Genomic DNA, 20,634 nt, shown 5'->3' with positions numbered 1-20,634 from the left:
TGTGACACATTGTATTTCTGGAGGGACTATTGGGCCCTGTGAGATGTCATTCCAACTCCCTTCCTTGGGAAACTCAATCTTGTAACACTAATAATAAGAAATAATACAGCAATGCATTTCTCCAAAGTGCTGTCAAATCCCACTGAACATCTTGTAGATGCATTTAAAAGGCTTCGATTGAGACCCTAATATTTAAAAGATTTATAAAGCTGTTGCAGAAGACTGAGGATAACATATAATTATGACTGCAACAGGGATCCAAATTATGCTGTTAAACTGGCTTCACTGAAGCAGACTATCTTAGGGTGACATATCTAGGAGTCATCCCAGAAGTAAGCCCACAGTTTTAAATTCATATATTCTGGCTTTCTGATCAATACCTTTGATCGCAGTCCAGTGGAGAACCTGGGTATGTGCTTCACAGAAAGCATGTTAAAGCTGAACTCAAACCGACTTCTTGTTGGTTTACCTTGAGCCAAACACTAGAATTCAGGGTTACCAAAAATTTAAAGGTCATTGACTTTCATGAACTTTATGGAGTCTATATGGCACTATTTCTTCTAATGGAATTAATTTTTAAAAGTTGAAAGTGATGGCCTCCTGTTATGAGGGGGTCATCCTGTGTGCAAAGTTTGCCAGGTCTGCATACCCCTTTGCTTTGGTAACACACATCAGACTCCATGGAAATCACAGTCTGGGAGGACAGGCAGGCTGACCTGCCCACTCCTAGAGTCAGGGCTGGGTACGTTTGAGGGCTGCGTGGGAAAGATTCTATGTTTTACCATCTGTGGTGTACCTGTTTTATGGGTAAACAGAGGAACTCCAAAGCTGTCAGTTTAATGGCTCAACAAAAGCAATTCACGCTGTGTCATTTACTTATGAAGAACAAGAGTGTGAAATGTTTGCTGTACCGAGACAAAATCCAACAGTTCAAATGCTTCTCTCAAGTGCAACAGGGAGACAAAGAAAGTCAAAACTAAACCTGAGAGAGAAGGCTTTTGAAAGCTGACTTCAAGTGGCATGTACTCCATGAAGTCTGTGGGTTCTGTCGAAAGTGTACTTTTCTTTTCTCTGGCCAAACTACCTTTAAGCACCCTGTTTTTTGAGAATTCTTATTTTGCCATAAACTAAATGGAGGATTGCCTGTGCAAGAATTGGAGGTCTTGAAAAATTCCTTCATTACACAGAAGACAGAAATGCCCTAATTCTGGGGAAAGCATACTATAAAGACACCTTTTTGTAACACCACAGATCTTGCTGCTTCTGCTCATTCATGGCTTACCACTTAGGATCCCACTGGTATTGGGAAGCAATGTACACGAGTGCCTTTCTTGGGCACTCTGGACCAGAAAATTACAGCACCAGCACACAGCCCCTACCCCAGTGACAATGGCTCTGCTGGGAACTTGTTGCCAAGGTTATATGATCAGTTGCTGTAGAACATGATATACGCTGATAATGTGCAAACAGCTTTCGTCAGCTCCTGCTACGCGCTCTCTCAGCAACCAGTTCAAGTGTGTCTGCTGACATCTGCTCCCAGTCAGGCTAGGGGGAGTTTCTGGGGCAGTTATAGTGCAGGAAATGCCAATATTTTCTGCGTTTGGGAGGTCTTTCCTTTAGCACCAAGTACACCCTGTGTGCCACCTTTTTTCCTCTATCTTCCCTTAAACAAAGCGGGTTTGTGGCTTCTACAGATGCCTCAGTCTGCTTTCACTAAGGTTCAGATACTAAGAGGGTTTTTTCCTGCTCAGACATTTGGATGATGAGCACATTTTCCAAATAGTTCTGTATCACAGATATGCTTGGTTCTGAGGTATCTAAAGGCAGATCACAAGTCTGGTTCTGTTTTAAATGCATGAATGCAACTTTATATACTTTTTTTAAACTGGCTGTACACAGTTAATTTTTTGTGAAAAAGCTGACAATTAATGCTTAACCAAAACTTGGAACAGGAGGAGATTGTCACTTGATGTCTGAATCACCTCTTATCTTTGTCAGTGAGCATCTTTTTATTAGCTTCAGTATGTTTTGGGTTAGACCACAGATGCAGAGAAGTATATTCAATGCACACCCTTGATATTTTCGCATTAGTATTAATGCTGTGGCAGACTGAGCTACAGATTACCTTCTTAAGGGAAAGAGTATTGCCTGATAAAATTAAATGGCACTGATGGTCAGGTAAGTACAAGAAATTTGCACCTCTTTTGCTCTTTGTGAGTATTTAATTTGAAATACAAATTGTAGATTCTAATTGCTGTATTCCTCTTTCAGCATAGGTCTTGTTCTGGTCACTGGACATCTTAACCACATAAAAGCAGTTTGCTTAGATCTCAAACTCTGAAGAAACAGAAGGTCAGAGGGTTAAGGAACATCAAACATTTCTCAGCCTAGTTATGTTTGACTCACTGAAGGCTGAGAACTATCACATTATCAGCTGCAGAAGTTTAAAATTCAGAAAAGCCCTATGTCTGACTGCACTGTATTTACTCAAACCCAGGTGGACTCAGGTCCTAAGCAGCCTCTTCATGTTTGCACAATGTATGTTTTGTTAAAATACTATAAATAATTCCAGGTAAGCCACCCTCGGGTACCAAGAGAGTAGAGAGAGCACAGTAACAAGCTACTGAACAATCCAGTACTTAGCAGATCTGACATTTGCTTGTCCCACAGAAAATTTAAGCTTATTAATGGCAGCTTCCTTCTTCTAAAAAGGCAAGTCTAAGATGACTCTTGGATTCTAAGTTTCTAAAGGCTGTGAAAATAAAAGCTGGCTGGCACTCAAGCAAGGGTGGTACGAGCAAGAAGTGAGAGAGAGCAGCAGCAGTAGCTGACAGGTCGCTGACCCAAGGGCAAGTGGGCCCTGCAGACTGTTGGACAAGAGACTTCTCTCCTCATGGCAATTTACACAGGGATTAAACAAGGGGAGGTGAACCAGGCTGTGCACATCTGATGTTTTCCTCAGTTTCTACAGTGACATAGACATTATTATTATCTTAAAAAACAAGAATGACAGTGAGGAGGGAGGCAGATGAGAGTGCAAAAAGAGGCATCATATCTCCCTCCTGAACCAAGCAGAGTCCTTCTTGAAGCCAAGCAGAGAAGCACAGCAGCTGTACCAGCCAGCCAGCCCGAGTGCTGCAGGCAGTCCTGTAGCTGAGCCAAGGTACGCAGAGTGCTGCTGACACACTGGGAGCACCCTGCAAACATGCAGTGCAGAGCTGATGGCCAGAGAGACATCACTGCTCCTGGACAAAAAGATGAGTGAGCAGGGCAGTAGGGAGGAAGGACAACATGAAGCTCTTGATGTGCCTTGAGGAGAGAGAAGATAGCCTAAAAAACCCCTAAAGGACAGTCAGGACAATCATGCTCAAGCAACCGCATCTCCTCGGCCCCTACAAAATCAACATTACCAGTTCTGTCTGCTTCCCAGGGGCATGGGGAGCTTTATGTTCATGGAAGCAGTTAAATTACTGCTGCACATATTCAGGTAACTCCTCTGGCAAGCTGACAGGCCGCAGAAGACTTACTGCATCTGTTACTGAAACGCAACATTAAGGATATTGTTCAGGCTATTAATTATTCACAGACATTATCACTGCTTTAAGCAGAATAGAACTAGTTTCCCCATTGTAATTAAAAAGGAACTAGTCTAATCTGTGATATAGCTTTGTATCACAGCACCCAGAAACTTGAGACACTTGATCACAACACAGAGTGGTGATAATGCATGTAAAAACTGCATCTGTGAAAGGTTCTGCTGCTGGTTCAGGCAGGAAGGAACTCTGATGTGCTCAGCTTTGCCCAAATCCCACTCACAACAAAGGCAATCAAAAGACTCCCATTAACCCCTGCAGGAGATAGGATCAGTGCAGATGTGTTTTAAGAATCTTGCCTTCAAGCTCAACACAAAGTCCATTGATGGATAGTAAAGGTGTGGGTTGGCTTAAACCCTTATCTATTAGATCTTGGTGCCAAATTATATGAGTTAATCTCAATAAATGCTACTCTACCTTAAAATGCATTTCCTAATTAGGAAAGCTGACTTCTGTGTTGCAAGAGTGATGTACAAATCACTCTGTCTTATTACCACATATGTTTGTGTGTCATCTCTCTATTCTGTGGGATGAAAAAACACCTGCAATTTCAAAACCCCCTTCTTCCCTTCTCCCTCTACAGAGAACTTTGAAACAAACACTCTTTTTAGAAATGACTCTTGAATAAAGTGATTACTGTAATCTCAAGGTCTGGGACTTTGTGCTTTCTGCAGTAGTTCAGTATCCCAGGAAATCCTAAAGTGCTGGTGGCACAACTAAGAATATATGGTTTCCTTTACAGTGCTCAGTCACATAAGGGGTTTGGACAGTGCTACCAGCCCCTTATGACCTTGTCATTCTTTTCACTGTTTTCCTTTTGTCTTCCTATGTCCCGTATCTAGGACTGAGTGTTCCCTCACTGATCTCTCTTTCTCTCTCTCTCTTTCTTCTCTCCCTCCCTCTCCTTACCTTGCTACCACTATTGGGATGTAGAGTAAAGATGCTGGTATCAGGACTTTGGTTATGTTGGATGAGCAAGGAGGTAAGTTCAGATTGCTTCAGTAAGGATGTAAACCATTCTCAAAGTACTGTACTAACTGTGTGCAATTCTGAAAACCAGGGCCATAAAACACGTGTGGTTATGTATGAGAACCTAAGGAACTTTTTGTCTGGTAAAGGAACGTACAATAACTGTGTGAGAGTCTGTATTTCTTTTCAACTGTTTCCCATTAATATCAAAGAGAGCTGCAGGTTGAACTCATCAAAATCTTCATTTCTTCAGCAAGCATTGGGTTGAGATCCAGCTACATGACTTGCCTCCATAAATATAAAATCCAATATTATTCCATCAGGTGCTTTGTAATCTTCTCACTTGTTTAGCTACAAGTGAGAAGCAAGCAGTATATGCATCCCAAGAGAAGCTTAAAGGTTTTAGCTTGTGCAAAATGCAGTTTCTTGTTGTATAGAAGTGTCAGTGAGGATAACAGGAGCTTAACATTAAAAGCAATAGTACAATTGGTTTATTACAGGGACAGTGTATGAGCCTTTAGACTTAGACAAGTCCCTGCCTCTGGATGACTGTGACAAAAAAAGAGCTAGACATATTGAATGCAACCCAGGAAATTACAGTTATCCCAGGAAATTACAGTTGTGCCCTTTATAGTATTACAAAGTAAGGGTAGCTCCTCCTGCCCCCCAAAATAAACCAATATTTGCAGCAGACCCACAGGAGAAGCAATATGGTGTTTCCAAAGAGAAATTAATCAAGAGAATGTGAATTTGTAGTGTTCTGTATCAAAGCAGCTCCCCCCAGAGCCCACAGAATTACTTGGCATGTGCATGATACGAAACTGTCTTAGGAAATGCTTTCTACAGTAGTGACGCCATATTGCTCATCAAGCCCAAACATAGGTTATGGGCAATAGTACAACATTATTGAGAAACAGACTGCATAACCTGACAAGTTCTTCTCATCTGTTACATCTCTGCTTCCCTGGCACTAAAATGAAAGAAAAATAATAAAAGGACCTAAATAGAAAGTAGTTTCTTCTGTTTGCCTTTATGTATGCATATTATTGCTTCTTGTATTATGTTTCCCTTTTAAGGAAAAGAATTTAAACTAACCAAATATTTTTCTCATCAGTTTGTCTTGACAAGAAAAATATTACAGAGCATATTTTGTTATCTATGGATATTTTTTATTTCCTGAACAATGGCAGTAGAACTGTCACTGAATACAGAAGAAAAGATGTTATTTATATTGAAACAGACAGCACCTGTGTAGATAATGTGCTTTGTTCCAGAAATGAATTATACAACGAAATACATCACAAATATTGTCAGAGAAATTCTGTAAATAGCCAGGTGTTTCTAGCGATTTAACTCAGAAGTAGATCAGCAGAAACTGTACCGGTACCTCTAACTACCCACTACCCTCGCATTTTGCTTTGGAAAAGTACGTTCCTTTTCTCTAACTTGTTTTTCCACAGACTGCTAGGGGTATTTATTTTATTTTTAACCTTAATTTTGTGTTTTTTGTTTTTTTTTTAAACTTTGGAGTGCTCTTGGAGTACTACTGACAAGCCCTGTGCACTTGAGTTATCTCACCTAGCCATGCTAGGAAGGAAGTCAGTGGGAGCCAAGGCACTGAGGTTGGTGCCACTGAGCTCCCAGGAGTCCAGGCACCTCAATGTTAAACTCCTACTGACCGTGGAAGCTGGAATGTGTGTTGTATGGCCAGAGACACAATTAGTTGATACTTAAAGGAAAGAATCAGACAACTTAAAAATCTCCTTAAGTTGGTTACGGTCATGCCTTAAGTGGTTCAGTAAATTAAGCTTGTGACTATACAGCATGGGTTTCCCAATGGAAACAGCTTACCAAGTGCTACAAACCCTGGGAATATTTTAATCACCGTGTTAAATGTTTAATTTTGGTTTGTCCATTTTAGCCATATGTATCTGTGATAATGCCTGATTTATTTATTTATTTTATTCTGCTTTAGCGATAAAGGACATCTATTATTGGGCAAAGTACAGTAATGATTACTTTGAACCCTCTGTAATTAGTGCAATCTGTGCAACTCATGGATGTCTCAACAGATTATCAGATTAAGGAAATAATTTGCTAACACTGTCATGTGATCTCTTTTCAGCTGACTGTACAAGTCGCTTTAGATTATTAGGTGTTAAACAGACAAAAACCATGACATTGATCTTTCCAGTGGGCGGCAAGAAGAATATCTAATCGTTGCAGAGCTCGAAGCTCTGTTTCTAGGTTTCTTTACAAAATAGTTTGCTTTGAAGTTAAACATGCTTCACAAGAAAAGCATCTTGAGTTAACCCAATCTAAGTAGAACAAAGTAGAACTCATTTTCTGATACCATAAGCATAAGTCTTTGGGACTGCAATGTGAGGCACTTAGACAGTAAAGGCACAGAAAAGAGCTAGTCTGGCTAGCTCCTATTGCCTAACAGTTTGGTGCAACAGATCACAGAGTCTACTGTGACCCTCCAGAAAAGTGCAGCTTTCCGAGAGCTTTCATTACTCCCGTTTCACAGAGAATGGGGCTGCCAAGAAAACTAGTAGCCTCTTCTGGTGCCCTCCAAAGTCACTGGGAATCTGAGTGAGCTCTTGGAGTACAGAATCACAGAATGGCTTAGGTTGGAGGGGTCCATAAAGATCATATAGTTCCAATCCCATGCCATGGGCCTTCCAACCTGGCCATAAAGATCATATTGTTCCAATCCCCAGGGCCTTCCAACCTGGCCTGGAGCACCTCCAAGGATGGGGCACCCACAGCTCTGGGCAGCAGTGCCAGGGCCTCACTGCTCTCTGAGTAAAGAATTTCCTTCCAACATCTAACCTAAATCTTCCCAGGTCCCTCTGGATGCTGTCCCTTTCTTCCACTGTGTCATGTGCACCACTCAGGAAGTAGTCCCTCGGCAAAACAGAACTACCACTTTTTGGGTCGGGTATTCTCACCCAAGCCCATTTCACACTATCTTTCCATTGGGGAGCCCACAGGAATGAGATGAGGTTCTTCTTGAATGAGATTGTTTACAACAGTGAGGAAGCCTTTCCCAGAGCCTACCTGCATCCATAATGCTTATGTGTTTTTTTTTCAAACCCGATATTGAGTCTCCCATTTAACTAAATATACATATATACATATATATAAATTATATATTCATACAACTTTTTAAACTAAAATGTTGAAATTCCATATTAAAAATGTCACACAACAAAGTATTATTGAGGAGTGACAACTGGTGTCCTTTTCAAAATATGTCTTTAAAACACTCTGGCTTGGAAAAAATGTTAACATTTGCATGCATGCTGGTTAAAAACAGACTGTAAAAATGAAATCGATAGTACAAAGCAGAAATACAAAGATAAACCTGGACTGCTGAACTGGTGCAAGCAGAACAGCAGCTTTCTTCTACCAATGGGAGGGAATTTCCTTCTCAGAAACTCCCATCACACTGTGACAATTGGGAGGCAGAGTAGTCTGGACTATCACAGAATCACAGAATCACAGAATTGTAGGGGGATGGGTGGTTTTTTTTTTTATATATGGTGATACGCTCATGCATATTACTCATTCATTACTAAGAAATTTTGTTCTTGTATTCAAAGTGAGGCAGGAAAGAAAGTATGTCCAGTAACAACAGTATTCACACAGCCCTTTTTCATCCATGCCAAGATTGAGGAAAATCCACAACTTTGATAGCTGCCAAAAAAGTGTCAATGCAACCAAACCTTAAAAGAAACTGCATGTGCACAAGCACCTTGCCCATGAGTAGAGTAACTTAGCTTACCCAATACCTCTATACACCAGATCAAACTGAAGTATGGAGACAAAACTTCGGAATAACCAGGAGATCCCCCATGTAAAAGGGCTGGGACCTTGCCAGCTGAGCTCTCTACAGTTCTTCCATTAATTTTGAATTTTAAAGTTTTTCCATCAGTTATGGCTGACCTGTTTCTGCAGCTCTGGGGAAATAACTGCAGTGAATATAAACATAATTACAATTTCTTTCCTCTTGAAAGCTAAGCCTGCATGCAGGCCTCTTCTCCAGCTTATCTCCTATTTAACACCTAGCACAAAAATTGATCACAGAATCCCAGGGGTTGGAAGAGACCTCCAGGTATCAGGAAGTCCAATGCCCTGCATTAAGACAGGTTCCCTACAGTAGGTTACACAAGAAAGCATTCAGGTCTATTTCCTGTATCTCCAGGGAAGGAGATTCCATAACCTCTCTGGGCAGCTTATTCCAGTGTGCTGCCAGCCTCAAAATAAAGCTTTTGTCATTTTGTATGGAACTTCCAGTTTGAGATAGGCAGTGAGATGTTAGAAGCAAAATTGCTAGAGGTGCTCCAACAACACCTATGAGCTGAGCTGATCACAGTTAGAAATGATTTGCTAGTTAGTAAAAAATAAAAAATCCAGATTCTACAGGGAAAATAGCATTAATTATGTTGCAAGTGTAGTGCAGAACAAAAGACAAACAGATCCCCCACAATTGCAGGTTGTGCCTTGTCTACTGTTATTTTTAGTACCACTTGACATGGGCTCACAAGCGCTCCCCACCAGCTTTCTTCCATTCGTATGCATGCTTTGCAAAGCCTTTCAGAGTGGAGCTAGGTCACAGCTCAGGATATCTAAAAAGGCTGTTCTAGAAATGTGCTTTGATCCAAAATGATTCTTTGTGGAAAACTGGATCACCAGCTATCATTGGAAATTGTTAATCTGCTGACTCTCTTTCTAACTCAACCCTCTTGGTATGCAATTATGATTAAAATGTACTCTCAAATGTCCTTTTTTAAAGAAAAAAAAATTAAAATTGTCCTTGGTGGAAATTGCTTCATTCCACATTTCTTCATTGAAGGAGCAAGCTCCCTTCTTCAAAGGCATTTAACTGAAATTCCGAAAGCCCAGGCCCAAATATTGGTTGAAGAATATTTTTTATGAACTGCAGATGGGGATGCAAAGGTGAAGCACCACCATATTGTCCCTGCCCTGTTCTTAATCCAACATTGTGCTAAAGATGCTTTTGCAGCTGTTTTTTCTCAAGAAGCCAAAGGAGAAGCTCAGGGATGCCCTCACCACTGTTGCCCCCTTCCAGCCACTTCCCCAGGGATCAGCCACAGAGAAGGGATTTGCCAAGCTGTTATAGAAGATCACTGGCAAATGATGCCATAAAACTAGCCGAGCAAGCGTATAGTACCTCAGATGCTTGCAGTGTTGATACAGAAGTAATTCAAAAGTGTAATCATATAGGTTAAAAAAATATACCCTTGCATAAATCCTAAGGCCTGCCATCAGTTTGCTGTAAGATTTGAAAGCAGAAATATGGCCACTATATTTTAATTAAAGTGGCATTCTCAGACTAGAATAGTATCAATATGCAAAAGGGACTACTATTTAGCAGTTTCCTGGGGGAAGAAAAAAAAAGAAAGAAAGAAAGAAAGAAGGAAATCAGAATGAACACACCACTAATGTGTATTCTGCCGCCAGACTGAGGCAGTGCCAGGTATCTTATATGCCATACATATGATATATATGTATATAAATGTACATGCAGGCATAATATATTTAAAGAACACCGCAACAAACTATCAAAAAATGTTTGAGCTCCAATCTTGAAGTGCTTCTGTAAATTAGTGATAAAGAATATGATCTTTGCTGGTGTGAGTTTGCTTAGGTTCATGGCAGTATTTGCCAGCAGACTGTCTTTCTTAAGACCTTTAATACAATGCACAAAGTTGGACTAGGGGAGGTCTTTGAGAACAACAAATTAAGCTTTTGATAATCATCTAATTACTTGCCAACAGTGATTCATTCTGGGCGAGATTTTAATATCATTCATACCTAAACAAAGAGCGACCCCATTAAGTTAATTCCTCTATAATATTTATGCCTCAATAATTGTGATTAGATTCATGAATCTATTTACTTGCCTGTGAGACCAGAACTTTGACAGGTATGAACTGGTGTTGCTTCATGAAGCCAGCATCACTATGCTGATTTAAACCAGCTAACAGTGCTGTCCACTGTATTATCAACTAGAAACTGGTTTTAAGAACTGTCTAGACTTCTGGGCTACACACGTGGCATAGTCTTTTTACATTGATGAGGTTTCCTTCAGTGGAAGATAAATTAGTTATGAGTCTCTTTCAAGAAATACTATAAGCATCAGACAAATCCTAAAGAAAGCTAAATTAAGCCAGACTCCTGGAGAGAGCCATACCTTAAACAAAAGTCTTTAAGTCATGTCAAATATAATCTTCAATTAATACTCATCTATTCAGGCAGAATAGGAAACAGGAAAAATAAAAAAAAGCTCAAAATGCACTTCTACACTCTTGGCTTCAGAGATCTGAGCAAGGAAACATGCTTGCACTAGAAGCTAACCAGTGGTACCTTATCTACAATTGATCCCTGCAGTCTCATCTGACATTTCTATTGCCCAACTAAGGTTAGGAAAATACAGACAGCAAAGTTGGAAGAGAGGTCAGTACCTCTTGTCCCCACAGTGTCAAATAACATCTGGTAACATCCTTTTAATTGAGAGCCCTGAGAACCAGCTAGGCTCTGCAAACAGCTCTCAAGAGCAAAAAGAGGGAATTTGCAATGGAAATTTAGCAATTCCCTTCATGTTGCATAAACCAGCAGAAAAGCCAACTCACACTCCCACCACTGCCTCCCAGAGCAAGAGTGCTGCCCAGCTGCACAAGACTTAGAGCTAGTGAGGAGCAGGAGAGCTTGGAGGAATACCATCTTCTACCATGTACTTGCAGTTCTGGTGAGATTCACAATCTGTGGGTACAAACTGTGGGTACAAACATGAAGTACTGCTTCTGCTCAAGCACCCACACCAAAATGTAAAATTACAGTGGGCTTTAAAACAATACAACCTAGTACCTCTACAAGAAATACATTCATTACAAGAAAGACATTGGGGCCCTGGAGTGTGTCCAGGGAAAGCCAAAGAAGCTGTGAAGATTTTGTAGCACAGGTGTGATGGGGAGCAGCTGAGGGAACAGGGATGGTTCAGTCTGGAGAAGAGGAGGCTCAGGGAAGACACTGATCTCTATAACTGCCTGAAAGGAGGTTGTTGCAAGGTAGGGGTCTGCCTCTTCTCCCAGGTAACAGTGAGAGGATGAGAAGTAGTGGCCTTAAGTTGTGCCAGGACAGATTCAGGTTGGATATTAGGAAAAAATTCTTCTCAGAAAGAGTGGTGAGGCAGTGGCACAGGCTGCCCAGGGAGGTGATGGAGTCACTGTCTCTGGAGGTGTTCAAGAACCATGGAGATGTGGCACTGAGGAACATGGGATAGTGGGCATGGTGGGGATCATCTCAGATTTGATGATCTTAAAAAGCCTTTTCCAACCTTAACGATTCTGTGATTCTAGTTATTTTCTCAGTAGATTATCTATCTGGCAAAACTTGAGTAATGTACCTTTCAGATTTCCTTCTCTGTTTCCCAATACTTTGCTCACAATATATGTGCTCCTTTTAGAGGACACTGCCAGGTAATTCTGAACCCCCTGGAATTGGGGTCCATAATGCCCATGCCATCAGGAGGCAGGCACATCCAGCTGGGAAGAAGGAGAACTGACAGCTGAAGAGCAGATGCAGCCAGCAATGCTGACATGGCACTTCTTCTCCAAATCCAGCTTCATGCAAGGATTAAGCAAACATTTTAAGTCCAGTATTTGAATTATTTCAGCTTGAATAATTTAGGACAGTATTTTCAAGGCCCTCTAGGGGTGAGATGCCCAACTCTCATTAAAATTAATTAAATACAATTCATTTTAATGGGAATTGAGCATCCAAATCCCCCAGACAGCTTTGAAAATCTAAGCCTCCATTGTTATTAGAAGCCCAAGTAAGAAATTAGGCCTATTCATGTTCTCAAACAAATCAGGAGGAGTTTCATACTGACGTCAATAGGCACATGATTTTTTTTTTTCTAAAATATTTTCTTTTTTTTCCTTTTTTTTTTTTTTTAATTCTTGGCAGAGCTCAATTAATGTCAGGGATGACATTGGATTTCTCCTGTAACCAATGCTGTCTTAGTCCCTTTCCTCTCAATTCAAATTCTGTGTTTATATTTTTTCTTCTCAATACAGGGAACAGGAATGTGATTGTTTCACAGACTCCTTAGGTATATACATATATTTACTGCATTGAAATGCCACTCCAAGTAATTTTCTCATCACATGTAGTACTTGAGTTTATCTTCAACAAATGTTGAAGCTTTTCCACCAGTGTAAAATACCACAAACTCCACATAAGATCCCCAATCCCACTGGATCCAATATCTGTTTATGTATTTACATCACTGGAGAATCTGGTTCTACAATTTTACATCATGGCATTCTGTTTCTCTAACACAGTAAGTTATTCTGAACCTTTAAGTCACTAAGAGAAGACTAAATCATTGTCAACCTTAAGCAGAAATAAGACAAATTCTCTTTAATGCCAGCAGAGACAGTGCTGGTTTTAGGCTGTTTACTGCACTTGATGCTTCAGTCACTTGCCCCGGAGCAAATCAGAAGTGACCCCATTGAAAAATCTTACTCTTTACCTATTGTTTATTTTCATAAAATTGGGGACAGAAAATGTATGCCACAGCTGGTGGTCCTCTTTCAGTATCAGGCTCCTGTGGTGGCTGTAGTTGCTCTCTGTTTGCAGGAGTTACTCCTGATTTGCAGCATTCATGCAAGAAAGAAAATCAGCCTCAAAGCCATATGCAGATTTGAGATTGACCTCCAAAGCCAATCAGAGAGGTGGGCTTCAGTTTTCTCAGCCCCTGGAAAAAGGAGTACTTGGACATAGCTCTTAACAGCTCGCACCACCACCTCTGGTCTTGTTACTGCCAATTGTCTCACTCAGTCCCCACTAACCCAAGCAATTACACTGACACACCTCACCTAATTCCAAGGCACTTGTAAGCGTAAGTAACTGAGGTATTTTCCATGGAAAGTTCCTTTTCTCTTGTATTAACATGAATAAATGCAAAATAATAACATTTTATCTTGCTTTCTCTTGGATGTCATTGGTGTCTTAGTAAGTGGTGCATTGTATTATGTTTCTGGACCTTAAAGTTTATAACCCTTACTTTCTACATCATTACATCTTGCTCAGATTAATATATTTTGAACATCTTCCTCCATTGTTTTACTCTTTCCATATTAGTAAAAAACATCTTTGGCATCCAGAACGGCTTACATCATGTTAACAATGCATCAGATTGGATTAATGCATTGTAACGTCATTACTGATTCAGATCCACATGGTCATTTTTCACGTTCTGTTGAAGACAAAAACAAACAAACAAAAATACAATTCATTCCACACTGTCATCCCTTTGTCCTGACCAGAACAACTCGATCGTGTTGAAGAAGGCATGAACCATATCAACCAAGACATGAAGGAGGCCGAGAAAAATTTAAAAGATTTAGGGAAATGCTGTGGCCTTTTCATATGTCCTTGTAACAAGTAGGTACTGGGTACCGGCTCTGCTATGTGGTGTCCAGTTTTTTTTGTCACAGTGAATGTCTGAAGTTTTTGTCTTTTTTTTCTTTGTCCTTTTCCATCTGCTTCATTCTGTGGGGATAAAATACTTGTGTTTAATCAGAACAACTGGAACGCATCGAAGAGGGAATGGACCAAATCAATAAGGACATGAAAGAAGCAGAAAAGAATTTGACGGACCTAGGAAAATTCTGTGGTCTTTGTGTCTGTCCATGTAACAAGTAGGTGCTGCCTGCCTCATCTCTTTGAGCACTTAAGGCTGATCCCAAAGGCCTTGTGAAGCTCATCCTTGCTAGGCACATGGACAGGATGAGCATGTGGCATGCAGAAAGAACGATTCTGGTTCAAACGCATTCATCTCATAGCATAGACAAGTGACTGGAAATTACTGTAGATGCATTAAAATCAGGCATACTGCAGTGAAAGCTTCACTGTTGACACCTTCTAATGGTATAACTTTCAACATTTTACACAAAGTGTACTGAGTGGTTCCATTTTCCCGAGATCAAAACCACTGGAGCTACTTTATTCCTGGAGGTCCTAAATTTTAAAACATTTTTGCAAACAAGTTTAATAAGGAACAACAAAAAAACCCTATAGTTTAAAAATGCAGAAGAGGCAATAATAAACACTGGTCAAAATTATAGATGAAAACCATACTTCTCGTTGTTCAACAGAAATTGTTCTTGACAAAACTGAAGAAGACATGACATTTCACGATTGGAACTCAATTTGAAATGGTTTTTATCCTGTCATAAACAACCAGATTTGAGAAAATCCAAGCAAAAAAAATTATCTCATTTGGGTAGCACGTACACTAAGGAGAAATGTTGAAATGTATCAAATGTGCTTGCATGCCATCACTTTTGAACGAAACTGTCCTCTGGTAATGCAAAGCTTGTTTTAAGTGCCAGATGAAAATGTGAAGTACTGTTATGTGGTGTAGGAAGAGGGGGACAAAGTGGGCAGACCAAAAGTCCTCAAGGAACAGCAAACCCAGCATACAGTGAGTCAGCAATCAGATAGGTTACAGTGAAAGCATTTATAAGTGATTGGCCAGACACTGTACAGAAAACAAGGCAGAGAGCAGTGGTTCTGCAGTACTGTACTCTCTTCCTGCATGGCACAGATGCTTTCTTCATAGTCAGTCCTACAAAGATTATCCAGATCAAATGAAAGTGAGCTGCCATGGAATTCGGTGGAAATTTGGCCCAGAACAGAAAGATTATGACTGGATTTCTGCCTTCTCAATCCTGATCTATTTTGAAGAGAATTCCCTTGGGACACAATGCAGTTACTGCCTTAGATTTCAAAATTAGTTTTGCTCCTGCGTACCCAGCTACAAATACTTTGCGGAGGTAAACAGTCTGCACAGAATATGTATGCTATTGCCTTGATATACAGAGTGGGAGAGAGGCAATAAGGCATGGAAAGAAGGACACACACACATAGACCTTTTGAGTGGGCCCTCCTGCAGTCAGTTCCAGCTCTGATATTGGCTGCATCCCTGATAGCCTTCTGAATTAGAACAGGCAGTTGAACAAGTGCAGGAGAGCTGTAGGTACAGAAGTATGCAGCAGTACCTGAGACACTCCCACACTCTAAAAGCTGTTGCAAGCTAAAGAGGAACAAGCCAAGACAGCATCTTGCTCCTCCTGGAGCATATGCCAACAACAAAAGTTCTTCCCTGAAGCACAAAAAATCATCATGTATTTTGCAAGCATCTTCATTTTTCAGAGCAGATTTAATTGTTTTATTCTGTAGGAAAGGCTGCTCTGAACTGACAGCCAGACCTGTGGCATGGATGGGGTTAGTAGCTGACACATGGCACTGAAGCATTTAGCACAATGATTGCAGTATCATGAAATCAATAGGTGCAAGAACAGGAAAATACTGTATGCATACAGTGTTCATTTTTCAAGGTGTATCATCCCGGCTATAAGGCAGTATTCTGCCTCTGCAGACTGCAGTCCTATTTCATAATCTAGCACTGCTAATCAATGAACATGTTTAGAAACAAAATATGGATGAACAATGCTTCTGTAGCTGTTCCTTTAATCACCGTGCCAGGAACCAACTGGTACAAATAAGATGACATTCTGAAAAGTGTAGTGTAGGAGGGAGAGAAATCCAGATAGTTCTGAGCATTAGTATCACCATGATCTCTTAGTGCTTTTCTGGTTAGTGGTAAATTAAATGCACATATTTCATAAAGATTAACTGTTTCACATATAATTGTACTCTGCTGTGAATATAACTCAGTGAGTCATATCAAAATGTAAAGCTTGAAACTCCATTCTTAGAAGAGCCACCATGCCCATGTCATTAAACTTAGGCTAGACTGCAGTCAAAAGGACAAATGCTACTGACCTTGAGCAGGCCCAGGCTCCACCTGTATTAATTGCAACTCCACAAGAAAATAGAGGTTGGGCTCTGGGTACATCAAATCATTCACTTCTAATGTAGACTCTGAGTTGTGTGGGTCTAAAGAGCAGACAAATATCTGTAAATATATGAGAGCTACTTTCACTTATTTCTAGTAATGTGAGACTCAATTGTTAGTTTCAGAGATCTAAGAAGAAATAAGCCAAGCATCCTCTTTCTAACTCTTCACAAATTTAATAGAAAGTAAGCAACGAAACAACAGTTGACTATTTGGGAAATATCCTCTTTGCATCTGTATTTTAATTCTATATGGAAGGATGCAACACATCTTCAGGCTTAACAGATACAGAGCTCCTTCAGGGGGCAAGGAAAGAATATAAAACCAGAGATGAGTTTGTTGTGTTCTTTCCTGAAGTCCCCAGAAGCATGCTGTTTCTCTCCCAAAATCCAAGCCACAGGGCTGTTTATATGACTGACTGTTGCTGACTGAAGAACAGGGAAAATATGGGGATTTGCAGTTCCCAAGAAGTCTGTTGAAAACTGCTCCATTTCTAGAATAAAATCAAGAATTTGCAGATACAGATCCTCAACACTCATGCTGTCTTGTTTAAGTGTTCAATCTTGTCTGACAGCTCCAATGCAGCAACCCTAAATATGCTACACATGCTAATCTGCCACTGAAGGTATGCCTGGATTTTAATTTTCTGTCCACGGCAGCTCAGTCAAAAATGGCTCTTTGAAAGTGAATAACAAATATAACAAATACCGTGATAGGCTACTATAAAGTCCTGTAGTTTAAAAATCCTGAAGGAAGTAATGATCCATTTTTGCCTGTGTCTTGCTTATTGTGAAGGCTGTTACTGCTGATGCATTAAGAGTATGACGAACTATTGGAGCAACTGTGCTTAGTGAGAATGCTTTACTTCTTATTCATGCCTGTAGCTGGTGCATGAAGAAAATGTAGAAAAACTTCCCTTTCTGATGCTAGATTGCTTGTATCTATTCTTTTCTCCTGCACTCATTTCACTTCTGCCTATTTTACTTTTTGTCTCTGTGGACAAAGGTTTGTACATCAACTGTAGATGTATGATTACTATTTTCATGTACCGATATATTATTTGAAAATCTAACAAACCCTATGAATTTTATGATAAAATAATTCCCGAAGCACTTTGGAAAAGGTTAGGGGCTTTAACTGCCTCTTATGCCACATATACGTTAACAACAGCAAAAGCCCAATGTTCTGCATTGTAAAATGTTAAAGTCTAGCCAAATCCTTTTTACTCTAAGAGGGTGTGTTGCTGTGATGTGATGTACACACTATACTTGGCAGTTATGTTTTTATGTCTGTCTGCCAATACGTTCTCTGTGTTTGATGTCACAACGTATGTGTCACTGAAATGAAACAGTGTTTTCTACTTATCTGTATTTCTTCTCTCTCATTTTTTTTCTTCTTTTTTTTCTTTTTCCTTTCTGGAAACTCAGTCAACATCCAAAAACTTGTGTGAAGTGTTGTGGACTTAAAAGTTGCAATTCACCCTATTGGATACTAAACCTCTGACCATCACAGTTGTTGTGGCAGTAAAGTTAAAAAACAAAAACTAACCTAAACAAAAAACCATCCTTTTACTCAGGGTTATGATATATCGGTATACAATCAATGACCCTCTGAAAACTCATTTGCTTGATTCAGCTTCTAGCTTGGAGAAGTAAAATTTTGCATTTGTCCTTGTCCACTGGATGCTTTGTTACTCATCAACTTTTTTGCATAGGCTTAAATCAAGTGATGCTTACAAAAAAGCCTGGGGCAATAATCAGGATGGCGTTGTAGCCAGCCAGCCTGCACGTGTTGTAGATGAACGGGAGCAGATGGCCATCAGTGGTGGCTTTATCCGCAGGTGAGCCTTTTTATCCACTGTTTTCTCTCTATTTTCCTTGCCACTGATACATTTAGATTTCTTCCATATGGTCATGAGTTCTGTGACACTTGTTAACTCCTTCAGTGACACTAGGTAACGTGATGGTCCCACAGTGTCACTGGGTAACCATGCACTAAAGCATTCAGCAGCTCTTCCTTTCTTTTCTAAAAGAAAAGAGCCTTAGGCTCTCTGCCAAAGCAAAGCCAAGCACAAAACTTGAAGTACAATTTCTACCAGAGGTAAATAGTTTTTGAGAAAACCACTTCCCTACTCATGATCATCCAGAGAATCTCACTGAACAGGGAATGATGCCCCATTCCTCAGCTGCCCAAAAGCCAAAACCATGTGGAAACATTTACCCTTCAGTGGCAATCCCTGGCACTCAGGTGAAAGCTACTTTGAAATACACAGCTATACTAATGGCAACTAAACTGCAAACTTTCTCCAGTATATGGGGATTCAACAACAACTACATACTGAGTACAGTGCTTATAGAGCATGTGTTTAGATGACAATGTTATCAGCTGAATGGAGAAAGGCATATCAGTAGGCAAAGCTTTGATGCCTGAAGATTAAGGATGCTGGATTAATTATCTTTTCCAAAAACTATTATCCCCCCCTTTTTTTTGGCTGCTGTGATAAAAGGAAATCAATGCGATAGAAACAATGCTGTCATACAATCTGGAGCGTGGGATGGAGTTGCCATTTAAGCTTGCTGGGTCTGCCATTCACTTTTTTTATTATTGGTGGATGGCAGCCCCATCAAAGCAAATGCTGGGGCATGCTAACAGAATAGCAGTCAAGAAAGTTATGCCACGGCGTAATTCTTCCACGAATAGCTTGTAGTGCCCTTTTAGCACCTCAGTGAAGACAAATTACACAAGAGACTCAAAGCAGTCATTTTATGAGTGGGAAACATTTCCAAGTGCCAATCTTCATGTGCCTCTTCAGTCCTGGGAGCACTGAACTTGGTCCTTAATCAAGTGCAAGCAACTGTAAAAGATGGGGCTAAGAGGACAGACAAAAGACAAATAAACTGGGAAAGTTTGATTCTAAATATTGAAAACAAATTTAAGTAAATACAAGGTTGGGTCAGGATTTTCTTGCCCAATATTTTGGCAAGCCCCAAGTCCGTGAAGAATGAACAGTATCCTGTGTGGTTGAACACAAGCAGCTGCTACAGCTTTAGTTCCACTGCCCTCTGGCATTTCCCACACTGTAATCACACACAGATCCAAATGAAGCGTCCTTTCATTCTTCCACATCTTTTGAGAAAGCCCATTGCTAGCAAGGAGATGTAATAAGTGGTACAGACAAGCTCAGACAGCAACACTTTTAGGAGCAGAAGGAATGAACAGTACAAATTGAGAGTGACAAACTCAGATAATTAATCCCAGCATCCAAAAAACAAGCATGTGAAGGTTTTCAGGACAGCTACTTAATAATCCCCTTTTTTCAAAGCTGAGCACTGTAGCATGCTCCACAGCTGACAGGCAAGGGAGGATGCAGTAGAGGTTTGGGGTGAATCAGTTTCAGGGGAATCTCTTCTCCCCTTGCTTCAAATAATTGGTTGGTTTTATTACTTCAAGGGTAACAAATGATGCCCGGGAAAATGAAATGGATGAGAACCTTGAGCAGGTCAGCGGCATCATTGGCAACTTACGTCACATGGCCCTGGACATGGGCAATGAGATCGACACACAGAATCGCCAGATTGACAGGATCATGGAGAAGGTAAGAACTGACATTTCTAAGAGAACCCCAAAAAGGGCAGTGTTTTCCCTTCTGCAAGCACAGGCTGTGCATAAGAAGGGCAGATGTGTCTACCAGCTGGCTCTCAGCTCCTTAGAAGAGATTGTTCTGTAGTTTTAATTCTGCTCAGAGAAGGACAGATGACAGAAATAACTGCTAGCGCTCCTCTCTCTTCTCCTTCCACATCTTTGGGCCAAAGCAGAGCTTACTGCTGTGGATCTTTAGTAACTTTCAGTGCCAGTTGGTTGAAGCAGCATTTTTGGGTTTGCAAGACAACAGCTAGTGAGGAGACCCCTTAGCTCACATAAAGACTACTTCTGCAAGGGTATTGAGAAAGGACAAATACCCTGAGTTGTGCAGAACCGTGGAATTTGGACCCTGGCACTCCCTGACATATTTTAAGCCTTCCCGGACTTTCCTTCCCTCATAAACTGCACAAGTGATGTAGAATTTAGATTTAGGATTGCTTCTTTAGAGGACCAGTCACAAAAAGAGGATGG

General features: G+C 40.5%; 1 protein-coding gene across 2 annotated transcripts in view; it reads left to right on the top strand.

Annotated features, from left to right (window-relative positions):
- Nucleotides 1-20,263, top strand: part of SNAP25 (synaptosome associated protein 25) — a 59,636-nt gene extending 39,373 nt beyond the window's left edge. Inside the window, exons 4-7 of one of the 2 annotated variants that reach the window (XM_019612609.2) lie at nt 4,527-4,575; nt 13,925-14,042; nt 18,236-18,361; nt 19,972-20,263. In XM_019612609.2, the coding sequence (XP_019468154.1) occupies nt 4,527-4,575; nt 13,925-14,042; nt 18,236-18,361; nt 19,972-20,248 (570 nt within the window). In that variant the 3' untranslated portion in view covers nt 20,249-20,263. Of the gene's footprint in view, nt 1-4,526; nt 4,576-13,924; nt 14,043-14,181; nt 14,300-18,235; nt 18,362-19,971 lie in introns of both variants that reach the window. The other variant, XM_010706628.3, reaches the window with a different exon arrangement.
- Nucleotides 20,264-20,634: the final 371 nt, after the last annotated feature.

The sequence above is a fragment of the Meleagris gallopavo genome, chromosome 2 (genome assembly GCF_000146605.3).
Source record: "Meleagris gallopavo isolate NT-WF06-2002-E0010 breed Aviagen turkey brand Nicholas breeding stock chromosome 2, Turkey_5.1, whole genome shotgun sequence".
NCBI classification, from domain to species: domain Eukaryota; kingdom Metazoa; phylum Chordata; class Aves; order Galliformes; family Phasianidae; genus Meleagris; species Meleagris gallopavo.
Note: the sequence above shows the minus strand (reverse complement) of the source record. Positions and strands in the feature narration are given on the sequence as shown.